The sequence below is a fragment of the Pseudophryne corroboree genome, chromosome 2, assembly GCF_028390025.1.
Source record: "Pseudophryne corroboree isolate aPseCor3 chromosome 2, aPseCor3.hap2, whole genome shotgun sequence".
Taxonomy (NCBI): Eukaryota; Metazoa; Chordata; class Amphibia; order Anura; family Myobatrachidae; genus Pseudophryne; species Pseudophryne corroboree.
In genome coordinates, this window is record NC_086445.1 from 638,571,471 (window position 1) to 638,590,499 (window position 19,029).

The following is a 19,029-nucleotide window of genomic DNA, read 5'->3' on the forward strand; positions in this document are numbered from 1 at the left end:
ACACGGCGAGCAACTGATGAATCTGTAGATGTGATTCGGACCACTTGCCAGTAGGTCCCATTGGAAGGCTTTGTATGACGCCACCATCTTTTCCAGGACTCGAGAGCAGTAATGCACTGACATCTGTTTTGGCTTCAATAGGTTCCTGACCAGAGTCATGAGTTCCTGAGCCTTTTTTATCTGCAGATAAACCCTTTTCTGGACCGTATCCAGAATCATGCCCAAGAAAGTCAGACCAGTTGTAGGAATCAACTGCGACTTCGGGATATTGAGAACACAGCTGTGTTGCTGTAACACCTTCAGTGAAAGTGATACTAATTGCGACATCCTGCTTGCGCAGGAGCACCATCATTTCCGCCATTACCTTGGTGAAAATCCTCGGTGGAAAACCCTGGTAATGACAACCTGTACCGCAAATCTTAGGTACGCCTGATGAGGTGGATATATGGGAACATGAAGGTATGCATCCTTTATGTCCAGGGATACCATAAAATCTCCCCCTTTCTTGGCTGGCGATGACCGCTCTGAGCGATTGCACCTTGAACTTGAACCTTTTCAAGTATAGGTTCAAGGATTTTAAATGTAAAATGGGTCTGACCGAACCGTCCGGTTTCGGGACTACTAACAGGGTTGATTTACTACCCCTTCTCATGTAGAAGTAGGGGAACATTGACCACCACCTGTTGATGATACACTTTGTGAATTGCATTTAACAGTCGCTCTCCTTCTGGGGGAGAAGCTGTTAAGGCCGATTTGAGAAACCGGCGAGGAGACACTTGTTCGAACTCCAGCTTGTAACCCTGGGAAATAATTTCTATCGCCCCGGGATCCACCTGTGAGTGAACCCAGATGTGGCTGACCAGTCGAAGACGTGCCCCCCCTGTGGCGGACTCCCTCAGCGGAGTTCCCGCATCACGCTGTGGATTTTATAGAGGCCGGGGAGGACTTCTGCTCCTGGGAACTAGCTGTGGTTGGCAGCTTGTTTTCTCTGACCTTACCTCTGGCAAGAAAAGACTATCTTCGTACTCTCTTGTTTTTATATAACCGAAAGGACCGCATGATTTAATGTGGTGCTTTCTTAGGCTGTGAGGAAATACATGGCAAAAATTTTATTCAGTTGCCGTAGTTGTGGAGACCAGGTCCGAGAGACCTTCCCCAACCAATTCCTCACCCTTGTAAGGTAAAACCTTCATATGCTTCTGTCCATTGCCGGGTCCATAGGACTCGTCTAGCAGAAATCGACATAGCGGTGATTTCTAGAACTCAGTAGGCCAATGTCTCTTTGCCATATATAAGACAGCATCTTTAATATGACCCAGGGTCTATAAACCGGTATCCTTATCCAGGGTATTAATTTCCGTCTATAAGGTACCTATCCTTGCTGCTACAGCGCTACAAACCCAAGCCGACACTAACGCCGGGTTGAGTAAGGTACTAGATTGTGCAAATGGACTTCCAGGTAGCCTGCTGTCTGCCATCAGCAGGATCCCTGAGGGTAGCCATAATGGCAGCACTACCTTTTTTTGGATAAGCGTGTCCAAGCTTTTTTCCCTCTTGGGGAAGATTCTTACCGTATCCTGTCCTTAGTCGGGAAATGATACGCCCTAAGAATCCATTTTTGGGAATCTGCAGTTTCTTGTCTGGAGATTTCCAAGCCTTTTCAATAATTTGTTCATGAGATGGGGGAAAGTTTACCTCAGGTTTCTTTACCCTATACATGTGTACCCTCGTGTCAGGGACAGGGGGTTGATATGCAAATCATGTTTTATTACAATAATCATACATTGAATACTTTTAGCCAATTTTGGCTGTAACTTTGCATCATCGTGGTCGACACTGGAGTCAGAATCCGTGTCAGTTTCTGTGACTATTATTTGGGATAGTGGGCGCTTTTGCGACCCTGAAGGCCCCTGCGACATAGGGACAGACATGGGTTGACTCCCTGGCTGTTCCTTCTCATTTTTTGAGCCATAAATTTACATTAGCACTTAAAACATTCCACATATCCTTCCAGTCAGGTGTCGGCGTTGTCGACGGAGACACCACATTCATTTGTTCCCCCTCCTCCCTAGGAGAGCCTTTTACCTCAGACATGTCGACACACGCGTACCGACACACCACACACTCAGAGAATCCTCTTATCTGAAGACAGTTCCCCCACAAGGCCCTTTGGAGAGACAGAGAGAGAGTATGCCAGCACACACCCAGTGCTATATGACCCAGGAAACAACACAATAAACATATGCTTACCCAGTAGCGCTGTGTATAAATGTATATATGCGCCTAATTATGTGCCCCCCCTCTTCTTTAAAACCCTCTATAACCGTGGTATAAGCAGGGAAGAGTCCGGCGAGCTTCCTCTCAGCTGTGCTGTGGAGAAAATGGCGCTGGTGAGTGCTGAGGGAGAAGCCCCGCCCCCTCGGCGGCGGGCTTCTGTCCCGCTCAAATATACTGAAAACTGGCGGGGGCTCTTATATATATATATATATATATATATACATACACACACACACACACACACACACACAGTGGCCAGCTGTAAATATACTATTTTTGCCAGAAAAGAGGTTTATATGCTGCCTAGAGCGCCCCCCCCTGCGCCCTGCACCCTTACAGTGACTGCCGTGTGTGTGTGAGGTGTATGGGAGCAATGGCGCACAGCTTCACCGCTGTGCGTTACCTCAGTGAAGATCATGAAGTCTTCTGCCGCCTCTGAAGTCTTCTTTTCTTCTCATACCCACCCGGCTTCTATCTTCCGGCTCTGTGAGGAGGACGGCGGCGCGGCTCCGGAACGAACTCCAGGGCGAGACCTGTGTTCTGACTCCCTCTGGAGCTAATGGTGTCCAGTAGCCTAAGAAGCAGAGCCTTGAAACTCACAGAAGTAGGTCTGCTTCTCTCCCCTCAGTCCCTCGATGCAGGGAGTCTGTTGCCAGCAGGCTCCCTGAAAATAAAAAACCTAACAAATATACTTTCTGTCAGAAAGCTCAGGAGAGCTCTCTGAAAAGCACCCAGTCTCCACTGGGCACAGTATCAAACTGAGGTCTGGAGGAGGGGCATAGAGGGAGGAGCCAGTGCACACCCAGACCTAAAGTCTTTCTTAAAGTGCCCATGTCTCCTGCGGAGCCCGTCTATCCCCATGGTCCTTACGGAGTCCCCAGCATCCTCTAGGACGTAAGAGAAAATGTTTTAGGCACTGTACTTAAAAACAACATTCAGTAGGTTACTAACAGCGCTGTGAGTTCATATAGATCAGTCGATAAAAGAGCTGGAGCAGCTACCTAATACTAGTGTTGTGGCTGCTACCAGTCATGATAGTACTTTAACTTCTGATAAAGGTGGTCCAGGGGACACAAAGTTTAAGAAACTGCACCTGAAATCTAAATAATATTTTACAATGTCAAAGAAAACATCCCCTTTAATAATAAAGAGAACATAAAATTGGCAACATGCTATACACCACATATAGGGGGGTACACACGGAGAGATCCGTGCTTAAATTCTAAGCAATCTGACTAGATTGCTTAGAATTTAAGCATGGATCTCTCCGTGTGTATGCTCCACAGCATTAGCGATGCGCGGCCCCGCTATCGCCGGTGCTAGATTGGCATGTATGCTAACCATTACACCATCCGTACTGCCCAATATGAGTCGCCCAATATGAGTCAAATATGAAGAGAGGCACTTTCAAATTAATGTATTTGCATTTATTTCTAAACATGCAAAGAAGCCAAACTGAATCAAGCTCTGTGTCTGACAAGAATAAATATTTCAGGGGTAAACAACATATTTGAGTAACCTTGAAGACATTTTTGTGACAATTTTGCTTATTGATTGACATTTTAAAATGTGAAAAATCGCTACAATTTTTTATTTAAGTGACCATTAAAGATTTATCTTTATAAACAGCTATTTCTTAATTTCATCCATCATATTACCAAATAAGCACTAAAAGTGAACATTTTTAAGTTCTGCAAGACTTGGAGTAGTACACAAATATTATATTTCGGACTCTAAATTAGAATATGAATAATTATCATACTTATGGAAATTTTCTTTGACAGGTCATTAGATTCCTACCTGTTTGCCACATTTTTGGGACTGCAAATGTGAGTGAAGTCTTCGGATAAGAGGAACCCCATTTCTAGATTGGCGTTTCAGCAGCCAGTAACTGTGCAGATGTTGCATGAACTGCGTCTTTTTCTGTAAACAAACTCCACTAGAGATCTTAATTAGCCTAAAAAAAATGAAGTAGACATAAAAGGAATTGTGAGAGAACAAGTACAAATCTGAGAATTGTGAGACTTTTTTTTCACTCACCAGAAAAAAAAACACCCATGGGAAAAAAATCCCGATGTATGGCATATTGAGGTTGGATGTATGAGGACACTGTACATCTGTATAGGAATAAGTATGAAAACCCCCCAAAAAACAGAAAACCGATGGTTGCACAAAAAGAGTGAACTGCTGTTGTCACTGAGGCATATGCATAACCTCTACACAATAAATGACAGCATTGGCAGCAAGTTACCCTATTTTGTCTATACTGTAGGTCTGGTTCACAGGTTCTCAAACTCGGTCTTCAGGACCCCAAACAGTTCATATTTTCCAGTTCTCTTTACAGAAACACAAGTGAAATAATTCGCTCGACTGGGGATGTTTTAAAATGTGTCGGTGAGTAATGAATACACATGTGCTGCTGCTAGGTGACTTGCAAAATGTGAACTGTGTGGGGCCCTGAAGACTGAGTTTGAGAAACACTGGTCTAGTTATTCAGCCACAATAGGAATGGAATTGGTTATTAATTGGATATATACAAAAATTATAACAGGTCTAAGAAAATTCTCTGTGGTTTCCGTATAAACAACAAAATCACCACCATTGTCACTTTTTGCAGCCTCTGGTGTGGCGTTTCAAATAAATGTTCCTTTGAGATCATCCTGTTGCGAAAGAAGTTAGTACAAAACTCAAAAAAAAAACCTGGGAAACAACAAGCAAGAACATTGAAGTGTTTCACCATGTTAAAGTCCAACAGCTTTTGGACAATAAAAACAGCAATTTGATTAATAAGGTCTAGACAGCAAATTAACAGCTGCTGTATACAAATGAACTAAAAAATAGGATTTTAATTACCTACCGGTAAATCCGTTTCTCGTAGTCTGTAGAGGATACTGGGGTCCACATTAGTACCATGGGGTATAGACGAATCCACTAGGAGCTTTGAGCACTTTAAGAAATCAATAGTGTGCACTGGCTCCTCCCTCTATGCCCCTCCTACCAGACTCAGTCTAGAAACTGTGCTCGAGGAGACGGACATATCCTGAGGAAGGATATAACAGAACAGTGGTAAGATTCGAACTAGCACACACAAATAAAGAGGAAAGCCATGCTAACCAAAACTGAACACAAATGAACCAACAACATTACTTAACTAAGTAACAGTGCAGGAAACACGAAGCACTGGGCGAGTCCAGTATCCTCTACGGACTACGAGAAAGGGATTTAAGAGTAGGGAATTAAAATCATACTGGGGTCCACATTAGTACCATGGGGGATGTACCAAAGCTCCCAAACCGGGTGGGAGAGTGTGGAGGATCCTGCAGAACTGATTGACCAAACTGAAGGTCCTTAGAGGCCAAAGTATCGAAGTTGTAGAACTTAGCAAACATGTTCGACCCCGACCAAGTAGCTGTTCGGCAGAGTTGCAAAGCCGAGACACCCCGGGCAGCCGCCCAGGAAGAACCCTCCGACCTAGTAGAGTGGGCCTGCACTTTAGGAACCGGCTATCCTGCCGATGAATAAGCATGCTGGATAGTAAGCCTGATCCAGCGTGCAATTGTCTGCTTTGAAGCAGGACACCGTATTTTCTTGGGATCATAGAGAACAAACAGCGAGTCAGATTTCCTGCGACGAGCTGTCCGCATCACGTAGATCTTCAAAGCCCTCACAACATCCAAGGACTTTGAGGTAGCAGAGGTGTCAGAAAACACCGGAACTACAATAGGTTGGTTGATGTGAAACGCAGACACCACTTTAGGAAGAAATTGCTGACAAGATCTGAATGTGCAGAACCCCCTTAAAGAACGTCTGAACCTCAGGGAGGGAAGCCAATTGTTTTTGGAAGAAAATGGATAAGGCCGAAATCTGGACCTTTATGGAGCCCAAACGTAGGCCCACCTCCACAACTGACTGCAGAAAAAGGAGAAAATGTCCCAGTTGAAATTCCACTGGAGGAAATTCCAAAATTTTCCAAATACGGTGGTAATGTTTAGACGTTACCCCTTCCCTGGCTTGGATCAGGGTTGGAACGACCTTGATCGGAATGCCTTTCCGGGCTAAAATCTGATGCTCAACTTCCATGCCGTCAAACGTAGCCGTGGTAAGTCTTGATAGACGAATGGCCCCTGTTGCAGAAGATCCTCTCAAAGAGGTAGAGGCCACGGGTCCTCTAGGAGCATCTCCAGTAGATCCACGTACCAGGCCCTTCTTGGCCAATCCGGAGCAATGAGAATTGCTTGAACCTTTTCTCTTTTATTCTTTGGAGAATTCTTGGGATCAGTGGAAGAGGTGGAAACATGTAAATCCTTTGGTAGACCCATGGAGTCACCAGAGCGTCCACCGACATGGCTTGTGGGTCCCTCTAACTGGAGCAATATCGCATGAGCTTCTTGTTGAAACGAGTGGCCATCGTTGCTATTTGTGTAATTCCCCACCGATGTGTTAAGGACTCGAACACCTGTGGGTGAAGACCCCATTCTCCCGGGTGGACGTCGTGTCTGCTGAGGAAGTCCGCTTTCCAGTTGTCTACTCCCGGAATGAAGATTGCCGACAGCGCCATCACATGTCTTTCTGCCCAGAGGAGAATTCTTGTTACCCCTGACATAGCTGCTCTATGTTCTGCCCTGTCGGTTTATGTACGTTACTGCCGTTACATTATGGCGTGATTTTGAAGAAGATGCGATGCTAGTAGAAGGGTGTTGTATATAGCCCTTAGTTCCAGAATGTTGATCGGAAGAATGGTTTCCTGACTTGACCATTTTCCTTGGAACTGTTCCCTCTGGGTGACTGCTCCCCAACCTCTGAGACTTGCGTCTGTGGTTAGCAGAACCCAATTTTGAATCCCGAACCTTCGACCCTCGGTCAGGTGAGAAGTCTGAAGCCACCACAGAAAAGAAATCCTGGCTTTTGGCGACAGACGTATCCTCTGGTGCATGTGAAGATGCGATCCGGACCATTTGTCCAGCAGATCCAGCTGAAAAGGCCTCGCATGAAACCTTCCGTACTAAAGAGCCTCGTAAGAGGCGACCCTCTTCCCCAGAAGGCGAATGCATAGATGCACCGATATCCAGGCTGGTTTCAGGATATCCCACACCATCGACTGGATTACCAATGCCTTTTCCAATGGAAGGAATACCTTCTGTTCCGCCGTATCCAGTATCATCCCCAGAAATGGAAGCCTCCGTGTTGGTTCCAGGTGGGATTTTGGTAGGTTCAAAATCCAAGTAGTTTTGTTGGGAGGGCAATGCTGTCCAACAATCTCTCCCTGGAAGGCGCTTTTATCAGCAGGTCGTCCAGGTACGGTATTATGTTCACTCCCCGCTTGCGGAGGAGAAACATCATCTCTGCCATTACCTTGGTGAATACCCTTGGTGCCGTAAAGAGGCCAAATGGCAAGGCCTGAAACTGGTAGTGACAGTCCTGTGGTGCAAACCTTAGATAAGCCTGATGAGGCGGCCAAAAAGGTACGCATCCTTGATGTCCAGAGACACCAGGAATTCCCCCTCCTCCAGACCTGAGATCACCGCTCTCAGAGACTCCCTCTTGAATTTGAACACCCTTAGATACGGGTTCAGTGATTTGAGGTTTAGAATGGGACTTACCAAACCGTCCGGTTTCGGTACCACAAACAGGTTGGAGTAATAACGCTTGTTTTGTAGTTGACATGGAACTGGTACAATGACCTGAGTCAGTACCAGTTTTTGAATTGCTGTCTGTAAAGTCACACTTGCTTCCAAAGAAGCTGGTAAGCCTGATTTGAAGAATCTGTGAGGTGAGAGTTCCTGAAACTCCAGTGTGTATCCCTGGGTGATAAGGTCTGTGACCCAGAGATCCTGGCAAGATGTCGCCTAAACGTGACTGAAAAAACGTAACCGAGCTCCCACCTGCCTGTCTTCCAGGCAGTACGGACCACCGTCATGCTGAAAGCTTTGAGGAAGCAGAACCGGAGGTCTGTTCCTGAGAACCTGCAGCTGCTGGTTTTACCTATATTACCTTTGAAGGCTGTAGAAGAACCCTTCGATTTGCCTTTGAATTTTGCTGTCCGAAAGGACTGCAGAGTTGAAGCAGAGTAGGTTTTCCTAGCTGGGGTTGTTGTGGAAGGAAGGTACGTAGACTTACCCGCCGTAGCCTTGGATATCAAATTATCCAGTTACTCCCCAAACAGAACCTCACCGTGAAAGGAAGATTTTCCACTCCTTTCCTGGAGTCTGCATCCGCAGTCCACTGGCGTAGCCACAATCCCCTGCGTGCTGACACTGCCATGGCAGTGGTGTGTGCGTTGAGCAAACCAATTTTCCTTTAGAGCCTCTACCATAATGTTAGCAGAATCTTGGATATGCTGCAGGAATAAAACTATCTCCCCCCTGGGCAAGGTATCCAATCCGTCAATTAGGTTACCTGACCATCCATGCGCAACAATAGTGGGTCTCTGGACCACCCTCACAGACATGTATAGAGATTTGAGAGTGTTCTCAATTTTGCGGTCAGCTGTGTCCTTAAAGGATGCAGCTCCAGGCACTGGTAAGACAATCTTACGTGACAACCTAGATACCGATGCGTCGACAATCGACGGGTTTTACCATTTCTTTCTATCATCTAGAGTAAATGGAAAGGATGTAATCAATCTTTTTGGGATCTGAAATTTCAGGGTTAGCCCAAGTTTCTTCAAACAGGGCATTCAATTCCTTTGATGCAGGAAAAGTAGCAGAGGATTTTTTTTTACAAAAAAAAAAAAAAAAAGAATTTACTTACCGGTAATTCTATTTCTCGTAGTCCGTAGTGGATGCTGGGGACTCCGTAAGGACCATGGGGAATAGCGGGCTCCGCAGGAGACTGGGCACTCTAAAGAAAGATTTAGTACTATCTGGTGTGCACTGGCTCCTCCCTCTATGCCCCTCCTCCAGACCTCAGTTAAGGAAACTGTGCCCGGAAGAGCTGACATTACAAGGAAAGGATTTTGGAATCCCGTGTAAGACTCATACCAGCCACACCAATCACACCGTATAACTCGTGATAAACTTACCCAGTTAACAGTATGAATAACCAACAGAGCATCAACCAATGGATGCCAACATAACATAACCCTTTATTAAGCAATAACTATATACACGTATTGCAGAAAGTCCGCACTTGGGACGGGCGCCCAGCATCCACTACGGACTACGAGAAATAGAATTACCGGTAAGTAAATTCTTATTTTCTCTAACGTCCTAGTGGATGCTGGGGACTCCGTAAGGACCATGGGGATTATACCAAAGCTCCCAAACGGGCGGGAGTGCGCGGATGACTCTGCAGCACCGAATGGGCAAACACCAAGTCCTCCTCAGCCAGGGTATCAAACTTGTAGAACTTTGCAAATGTGTTTGAACCCGACCAAGTAGCAGCTCGGCAAAGCTGTAATGCCGAGACCCCTCGGGCAGCCGCCCAAGAAGAGCCCACCTTCCCTGTGGAATTGGCTTTTACTGATTTTAGATGCGGCAATCCAGACGCAGAATGAGCCTGCTGAATCGTGTTACAGATCCAGCGAGCAATGGTTTGCTTTGAAGCAGGAGCACCCAGCTTGTTGGATGCATACAAGATAAACAGCGAGTCAGTCTTCCTGACTCCAGCCGTCCTGGCAACATAGATCTTCAAAGCCCTGACTACATCAAGCAACTTGGAATCCTCCAAGTCACGAGTAGCCGCAGGCACCACAATGGGTTGGTTCAGATGAAAAGATGACACCACCTTTGGCAGAAACTACGGACGAGTTCGCAATTCTGCCCTGTCCATATGGAAAACCAGATAGGGCTTTTACATGACAAAGCCGCCAATTCTGACACACGCCTAGCTGAGGCTAGGGCCAACAGCATGACCACTTTCCACGTGAGATACTTTAGCTCCACCGTCTTAAGTGGCTCAAACCAGTGGGATTTCAGGAAAGCCAAGATCACGTTAAGATCCCAAGGTGCCACTGGTGGCACAAAAGGAGGCTGAATATGCAGCACTCCCTTAACAAACGTCTGAACCTCAGGCAGTGAAGCCAGTTATTTTTGAAAGAAAATGGATAGGGCCGAAATCTGGACCTTTATGGACCCTAATTTTAGGCCCATAGTCACACCTGACTGTAGGAAGTGCACGAATCGACCCAGCTGGAATTCCTCTGTAGGGGCCTTCCTGGCCTCACACCAAGCAACATATTTTCGCCATATACGGTGATAATGTTTTGCTGTCACGTCCTTCCTAGCCTTTATCAGCGTAGGAATAACTGCTTCCGGAATGCCCTTTTCTGCTAGGATCCGGTGTTCAACCGCCATGCCGTCAAACGCAGCCGCGGTAAGTCTTGGAACAGACAGGGCCCTTGTTGTAACAGGTCCTGTCTGAGAGGCAGAGGCCATGGGTCCTCTGTGAGCATTTCTTGCAATTCCGGGTACCAAGTCCTTCTTGGCCAATCCGGAACAATGAGTATTGTTCTCACTCCTCTTTTTCTTACAATTCTCAGCACCTTTGGTATGAGAGGAAGAGGAGGAAACACGTAGACCGACTGGAACACCCACGGTGTTACTAGTGCGTCCACAGCTATCGCCTGAGGGTCCCTTGACCTGGCGCAATATCTTTTTAGCTTTTTGTTGAGACGGGACGCCATCATGTCCACCTGTGGCAGTTCCCATCGATTTGCAATCTGCGTGAAGACTTCTTGATGAAGTCCCCACTCTCCCGGGTGGAGGTCGTGTCTGCTGAGGAAGTCTGCTTTCCAGTTGTCCACTCCCGGAATGAACACTGCTGACAGTGCTAGTACGTGATTCTCCGCCCACCGAAGAATCCTGGTGGCTTCTGCCATTGCCACCCTGCTTCTTGTGCCGCCCTGGCGGTTTACATGGGCCACTGCCGTGATGTTGTCTGACTGAATCAGCACTGGTTGGTTTTGAAGCAGAGGCTTCGCTTGACTCAGGGCGTTGTATATGGCCCTTAGTTCCAGGATATTGATGTGCAGACAAGTCTCCTGGAAGTTTCTTCCTTGAGTGACTGCCCCCCACCCTCGGAGGCTTGCATCCGTGGTCACCAGGACCCAGTCCTGTATGCCGAACCTGCGGCCCTCGAGGAGGTGAGCACCTTGTAGCCACCACAGAAGAGACACCCTGGCCCTGGGGGACAGGGTGATCATCCGATGCATCTGAAGATGCGATCCGGACCACTTGTCCAGCAGATCCCACTGAAAGATCCTCGCATGGAACCTGCCGAAGGGAATGGCTTCGTATGACGCCACCATCTTTCCCAGGACTCGCGTGCAGCGATGCACCGACACCTGTTTTGGCTTTAGGAGGTCTCTGACCAGAGTCACGAGCTCCTGAGCCTTCTCCTCCGGGAGAAACACCTTCTTCTGGTCTGTGTCCAGAATCATGCCCAGGAAGGGCAGATGCGTCGCAGGAATCAGCTGCGACTTTGGAATGTTCAGAATCCAGCCGTGCTGACGCATCACTTCCTGAGAGTGTGCTACGCTGATCAGCAACTGCTCCCTGGACCTCGCCTTTATGAGGAGATCGTCCAAGTATGGGATAATTGTAACCCCTTGCTTCCGAAGGAGCACCATCATTTCCGCCATCACTTTGGTAAAAACTCTCGGTGCCGTGGACAGGCCAAACGGCAACGTCTGGAATTGGTAATGACAGTCCCGTACCACAAACCTGAGGTACTCCTGATGAGGCGGATAAATGGGGACGTGCAAGTAAGCATCCTTGATGTCCAGAGACACCATAAAATCCCCTTCCTCCATCTTCAGATAAATGTTCAGGGATTTTAAATTTAAAATGGGTCTGACCGAACCGTCCGGTTTCGGTACCACAAACATAGTGGAATAGTAGCCCCTTCCCCTTTGAAGGGGGGGGACCTCTACCACCACCTGCTGGAGAAAAAGTTTGTGAATTGCCTCCAACACTATCTCCCTTTCCATGGGGGAAGTTGGTAAGGCTGATTTTAGGTAACGGTGAGGGGGCATCACCTCGAATTCCAGCCTGTATCCCTGAGACACAATTTGTATAGCCCAAGGATCCACCTGTGAGCGAACCCACTGGTGGCTGAAAAGTCGGAGACGCGCCCCCACGGCTCCTGGCTCCGCCTGTGGAGCCCCAGCATCATGCGGCGGATTTAGTGGAAGCCGGTGAAGACTTTCGTTCCTGGGAACTAACTGCATGGTGCAGCTTTTTTTCTCTACCCCTGCCTCTGGCAAGAAAGGACGCACCTCTGACCTTCTTGCTCCTCTGAGAACGAAAGGACTGCATTTGGTAATACGGTGCTTTCTTAGGTTGTGGAGGGACATAAGGCAAGAAATTTGACTTCCCAGCCGTAGCTGTGGAAACTAGGTCCGAGAGACCGTCCCCAAACAATTCCTCACCCTTATAAGGTAAAACCTCCATGTGTTTTTTAGAGTCGGTATCCCCTGTCCATTGCCGAGTCCATAAGACCCTTCTGGCAGAAATGGACATTGCGTTAACTCTAGAGCCCAGCAGGCAAATGTCCCTCTGGGCATCCCGCATATATAGGACCGCGTCCTTGATATGTGCCAGGGTCAGTAGAACAGTGTCCCTGTCCAGGGTATCTAACTCCTCAGACAGAGAATCCGTCCATGCAGCTACCGCACTACACATCCAGGCCGAAGCAATTGCTGGCCTCAGCAGTGTGCCAGAATGTGTATAAACCGACTTCAGGATAGCTTCCTGCTTTCTATCCGCAGGATCCTTTAGGGCGGCCGTATCCGGAGACGTCAGGGCCACCTTCTTGGACAAGCCTTAGGGGAGGATTCCCAGCGTAACCTGTCCGTTGGCGGGAAAGGATACGCCATAAGTAATCTCTTGGAAACTATCACCTTCCTGTCAGGGGAATCGCACGCTTTTTCACATAATTCATTTAATTCATGTGAAGGGGGAAAAGTCACTTCATGCTTTTTCTCCCCATACATATAAATCCTCTTGTCAGGGACAGGATTTTCCTCAGAAATGTGTAATACATCCTTCATTGCTACAATCATGTAGCAGATGGCTTTAGTCATTTTAGGCTGCAACTTTGCATCATCGTCATCGACACTGGAGTCAGATTCCGTGTCGACATCTGTGTCAACTATCTGGGATAGTGTGCGCTTTTGAGACCCTGACGGCCTCTGCGCTGTAGGATCAGGCATGGGTTGAGACCCTGACTGTCCCCCGGTTACAGTTTTATCCAATCTGTTATGCAAGGAGTTTACATTATCATTTAACACCTTCCACATATCCATCCAATCAGGTGTCGGCACCGTCGGCGGCGACACCACACTCAGCTGCACTTGTTCTGCCTCCACGTATCCTTCCTCATAAAACATGTCGACACATGTTTCGTACCGACACACCGCACACACACAGGGAATGCTGACTGAGGACAGGACCCCACAAAGGCTTTTGGGGAGACAGAGAGAGAGTATGCCAGCACACACCCCAGCGCTATATAACCCAGGGATTACACTGTACCTTAGTGTTTACCCTGTAGCTGCTGTTAATATATATATATATATATATATATATATATATATACTGCGCCTAAATTTATGTGCCCCCCCCCTCTCTTTTTTACCCTTTAATGCACCTGTACACTGCAGGGGAGAGCCTGGGGAGCGTCCTTCCAGCGGAGCTGTGAAGAGAAAATGGCGCTGGTGTGCTGAGGAAGAAGGCCCCGCCCCCTCAGCGGCGGGCTTCTGTCCCGCTTTAATGTGTAAAAAATGGCGGGGGCTCGGGCATATATACAGTCCCAGACTGTATACATGCCTCTTTTTGCCAAAAAGGTACTTAATTGCTGCCCTACAGTGACCGGAGTGTGCGGTGTGCTGTGGGAGCAATGGCGCACAGCTGCAGTGCTGTGCGCTACCTTAAGTGAAGACAGGAGTCTTCAGCCGCCGATTTCGATGTCTTCTTGCTTCTGTTCTTCTGGCTCTGCGAGGGGGACGGTGGCGCGGCTCCGGGAACGGACGATCAAGGTTAGGTACCTGTGTTCGATCCCTCTGGAGCTAATGGTGTCCAGTAGCCTAAGAAGCACTACCTAGCTGCCGTGAGTAGGTTTGCTTCTCTCCCCTCAGTCCCTCGTAGCAGAGAGTCTGTTGCCAGCAGAAGCTCTCTGAAAATAAAAAACCTAACAAAATACTTTCTTTTCTAGCAAGCTCAGGAGAGCCCACTAGGAGCACCCAGCTCGGCCGGGCACAGATTCTAACTGAGGTCTGGAGGAGGGGCATAGAGGGAGGAGCCAGTGCACACCAGATAGTACTAAATCTTTCTTTAGAGTGCCCAGTCTCCTGCGGAGCCCACAATTCCCCATGGTCCTTACGGAGTCCCCAGCATCCACTAGGACGTTAGAGAAAAAAAGAATCCTCCTCTACCTCTGCAGTCTTGTCAGGAATGTGCAGGACACTTCTGATAGAGGCTATCAGGGCTGTATGCCCTGTGATAGGACAGCATCCTCCCCACTTGCATCTACCACACCCGCCTCTGGATCTGATGTATCGTCATCATCATCATCATCCTGCATGAGCTGGGCCAGAGAAAGCATTTGTGGGCAATGGCGGAGGTTTGAGACACTGGTATGGGAACTGAATCTCTATTCATCAGGTCATCCATAGACTGTCTTAAAAATTGTGTCTCTTTCTCATTATAGGATAATTTAGTTGAAATATTAGATATCATCCCTTTAATGGAAGCTAACCATGGAGGTTCTGCTCCACTAGCCTGAGAGTGAGCACTATCCTGGGTACAGGGTAGTGAGTCTCCGGTGGAAGAAAGGCACTCTGCTGTGCAGGAAACACAGTCCCTGGACATGATAATGTAAAGGGACACACAGACAACCACACAAGCAGGTGAAAACACAGTTAAACCTACACCGAGCCCTCAGAGAGAGACAGAGATTGGAGCCAGTCTTACACACACACACACACACACAGCACCCTTATAGCTAAATTACTATAGCTGGGTCGCCACACTAAGTCCCCTAATAGGGCTTAGTATATACACTCCCCCCCCTCCCCAAGACCCTCTGGTACCGCTGACGAGACGTGGAGTCTTTGTGGAGGAGGTGCGCTTCACTGTGATTCCTGTCAGTGTAATCTGCAGAGGGAAAATGGTGCTGGTGAGCCGCTGGGTCTGCTCATAGTGAAGCCCCACCCCCTTAATGGCGCTCGGCTTCCCGCTCTTTATACTGGCCTGAGGTAATTTTTTTATCCCACAGAGGGTTAAAACCATTGGTAGACATGTCAGCCAGTGGGGGTGTACATTGGTGGCTCAGAGCGCCCCTCACAGCGGGACATACACAGCTGTGTATGTCACTGAGTCCCCTGCAGCGCAGCCTGCAGTCAGAGCTGTGCTTCCACCCTTGTGCCGGCGCTGTACTCACCACTCTTCTAACTTCTGGCTGTTAGGGGGTGGCGGCACTGTGGGAGGGTACGCTCGCCGTGGTGTGGCTTGCGAATGGCTCCCTCAGGAGCTCAGTGTCCTGTCAGCGGAGAAACGGGACCATTAACTCTATAAGTTGGGACGTGCTCACCCTAAGTCCCCTGAAGCAGGCCAATCAGACCTGCCTGAAAACAACAAACAGAATATAAATGCAGAAAACTCTTCAGGAGCTTCCCTAAGCTTTACCAGCTCCTCCGGGCACATTTTCTAAATTGAGTCTGGTAGGAGGGGTATAGAGGGAGGAGCCAGTGCACACTATTGATTTCTTAAAGTGCCGAATACTCCTAGTGGACCAATCTATAACCCATGGTACTAATGTGGACCCCAGTATCCTCTAGGACATAAGAGAAAAACATAACATCACAACTAACAATTTTAACAGCCACTGGGGGTAATTCCAAGTTGATCGCAGCAGGAATTTTGTTAGCAGTTGGGCAAAACCATGTGCACTGCAGGGGAGGCAGATATAACATGTGCAGAAAGAGTTAGATTTGGGTGGGTTATTTTGTTTCTGTGCAGGGTAAATACTGGCTGCTTTATTTTTACACTGCAAATTAGATTGCAGATTGAACACACCCCACCCAAATCTAACTCTCTCTGCACATGTTAAATCTGCCTCCCCTGCAATGCACATGGTTTTGCCCAACTGCTAACAAAATTCCTGCTGCGATCAACTTGGAATTACCCCCACTGTGTATGATACAAGAGTCATCTAGACAAAAACAGGTGTAAAGGCCTGTACACACTGGCCGATATATCAGGCGTTCTGTTGAGCAGCCAATATATCGCAGGTCCGTTGGCCAGTGTGTGCGGGCGATATGTCCGTGAACTCTGTCGTTCACAGACATATCGCGTCGGCCCTGCAGCACAGCCGACGGCCAATATATTTACAGATATACTGGCGCATCGCTGTGTGTGTACAGGCGACCAGCCGACCACCCGTACACAAGCTGCGGCAGCTGGCGGTGATTGACAGCTGAACTGGGCGGGTGTGTGTACATGCCCGCCCAGTTCATGACGTCAATCCCCGATGGAATGGGCAGTGTGTATGCACAGCACACTGCTCGATCCGTCCATAGATATACCTGCAGATCAATTGATCAGTGTGTACCCACCATTACAGATTCTCAAGACTAGGGTGGCCAATCTCGGGATTGGGAGGATCCAGGGATTTAGGCCAAAAGTTGGAAGCTCCAATCCCGTGGGAATTCGGGATCAGACGGTCCTTTGTTTTTTTTAATGCAGGGCAGCATTGAGCGTCCTCAGGAGGCTCAGACACTGCCCTCCTCCCCCTGCACAGCGGGACGTGAAGTCAAAGGTCACGCTGCGCAGCCAGCTGCCCGCCACACAGACCTCACCGGCTCCCAGCTCCTCCTGCGCAGCAATACATGAAGTCAGAAGTCACGCTGCGTAGCCAGCCGATGCCACCCGCCGCACGGACCTCACCGAACTGGAGGAAGTGACCTACCCACCCAGGTACTACATGGTCAGTTATGTGTACGGGTCAGGGCAGGACGGGGACACCGTTAATAAACCAAACCCGGGTATTCCGGGATTGACCATTTTTCAATCCAGTTACCCGCAATTGAAAAAATGGCGGGACTGGCCTCCATATGCAAAACAACGGCCTTTACAAACTGTTGACATAATTTAGGTTCTTCACAATTGGTATCTGGCACTAACCTTGGTAAGTCCCTTTCCTCCAAGTGGTTTTTTAGGTGCTGTCACTATTTCACAGCAAGATCTTACTAGCGGAAAAGATAAAGGCCCCATCCAATGTGAAGTGGTCACAAAAAGGGTAGAAGAGGATTGTAAGCTCACACTGGGGCAGGGACTGATGTGAATGGCCAAAATATTCTCTGTAAAGCGCTGCGGAATATGTGTGCGCTATATAAATAACTGGTAATAATAATAATAATAATAATAAAAAAGAGGATAAGCGGCAGAATGTAATGGAGTTCAAGATCGCTGGAAATGCAGGATGCCAGCCATTCTTGGATGTTTCTTTAAAAGGGGTAAACACTTACACGCCCAGTATCTTGCATCGCTGGCGACCGCGTACTCCATTACATCTCTCCATTGGACTTAAAACTCACATTAGTCTTTGGCCCTCATACCGAGTTGTTCGCTCGCTGCCGATTTTCGCAGCGCAGCAATCAGGTAAAAAAACGGCAAAACTGTGCATGCGTACGGGCCGCAGTACGCACGCGCAAAGTACTTTTACACAAAACTATGCAGTTTTACACAAGGTCGAGCAACGCTTTTCTGTCGCTCTCTTGATCAGTGACTGATTGACAGGAAGTGGGTGTTTCTGGGTGGTAACTGGCCGTTTTCAGGGAGTATGCTAAAAAACGCAGGCGTGACAGGTAAAAACGCAGGCGTGCTTGGGGTAACAGGGGAGTGGCTGGCCGAACGCAGGGCGTGTTTGTGCCGTCAACGCAGGAACCAAACTGAGTGAGGTGATCGCAAGCTAGGAGTAGGTTTGGAGCTGCTCAGAAACTGCATGAAAATTTTTACGAGCAGTTCTGCTAACCTTTCGTTTGCACTTCTGCTAAGCTAAGATACACTCCCAGAGGGCGGTGGCCTAGCGTGTGCACTACTGCTAAAAGCAGCTAGCGAGCGATCAACTCGGAATGAGGGCCTTAATCTTTCTGGCCCACCACCGAGTGACGCTGAGATTTCACTTGGACTATCAATTATTCCGATCTGCAATCATGACAATTTCTGTTGTTTGACTGACCACTAAGTTTGGTCGCAGCCTAAAGCAGAGTACACACCTTAAGATTGTCGATTATCATTTGCTCCCATACATTACCAGATTTTTGTTCCTACCAGATTTTAGACTTTTAGAGTTCTTAACAACTCCGCTAATGATAAAAAGGTATTGCTCTGTTTTCAAAAACCCAGCCAGTTGGACCTCCAGGCACATAATGTAAGCATTAAATCCTTCCATACGAAAGGTTCAGAGTTGAAATAACCTAAGTGCACGAAAGTTACATTTTGAGGAAATGGGGAATAGTACTATAGTTTTTGAAGTAGGTGTGATCAGTGGCGTAACTTCATCCCAGTTGCCCGGAGGCGAGATACATGAAGGCCCCCCCCACCCCCAACCACCACTCTTTACAAAAAATTATTGGTATTTTAACGGACTCCTCTATACCTGCCACAGCACACAACTTTGCCGCAAAAAATGTGTGTGGTCTCATAAAGAATATTACCCCCAATGCAAATTACGCCACACAGTAACGCAATCTTATTCACATTACACCGCACGTAGCGCCCGATTCATATTACACCATTTAGTAGTTATTCA

The 19,029-nt window shown here is 47.9% G+C and overlaps 1 protein-coding gene across 4 annotated transcripts in view; it reads right to left on the reverse strand.

The window, feature by feature from the left end:
* Positions 1–19,029, reverse strand: part of BRPF3 (bromodomain and PHD finger containing 3) — a 344,329-nt gene that overhangs the window by 206,141 nt on the left and 119,159 nt on the right. For all 4 annotated transcript variants that reach the window (XR_010235041.1, XM_063954946.1, XM_063954945.1 and 1 more), the window contains exon 3: positions 4,078–4,234. Coding sequence is in view for 3 of the 4 variants with exons in the window: in XM_063954946.1 (XP_063811016.1) it covers positions 4,078–4,234 (157 nt within the window). In the remaining variant the exon portion in view is untranslated. The remainder of the gene's footprint in view (positions 1–4,077; positions 4,235–19,029) is intronic.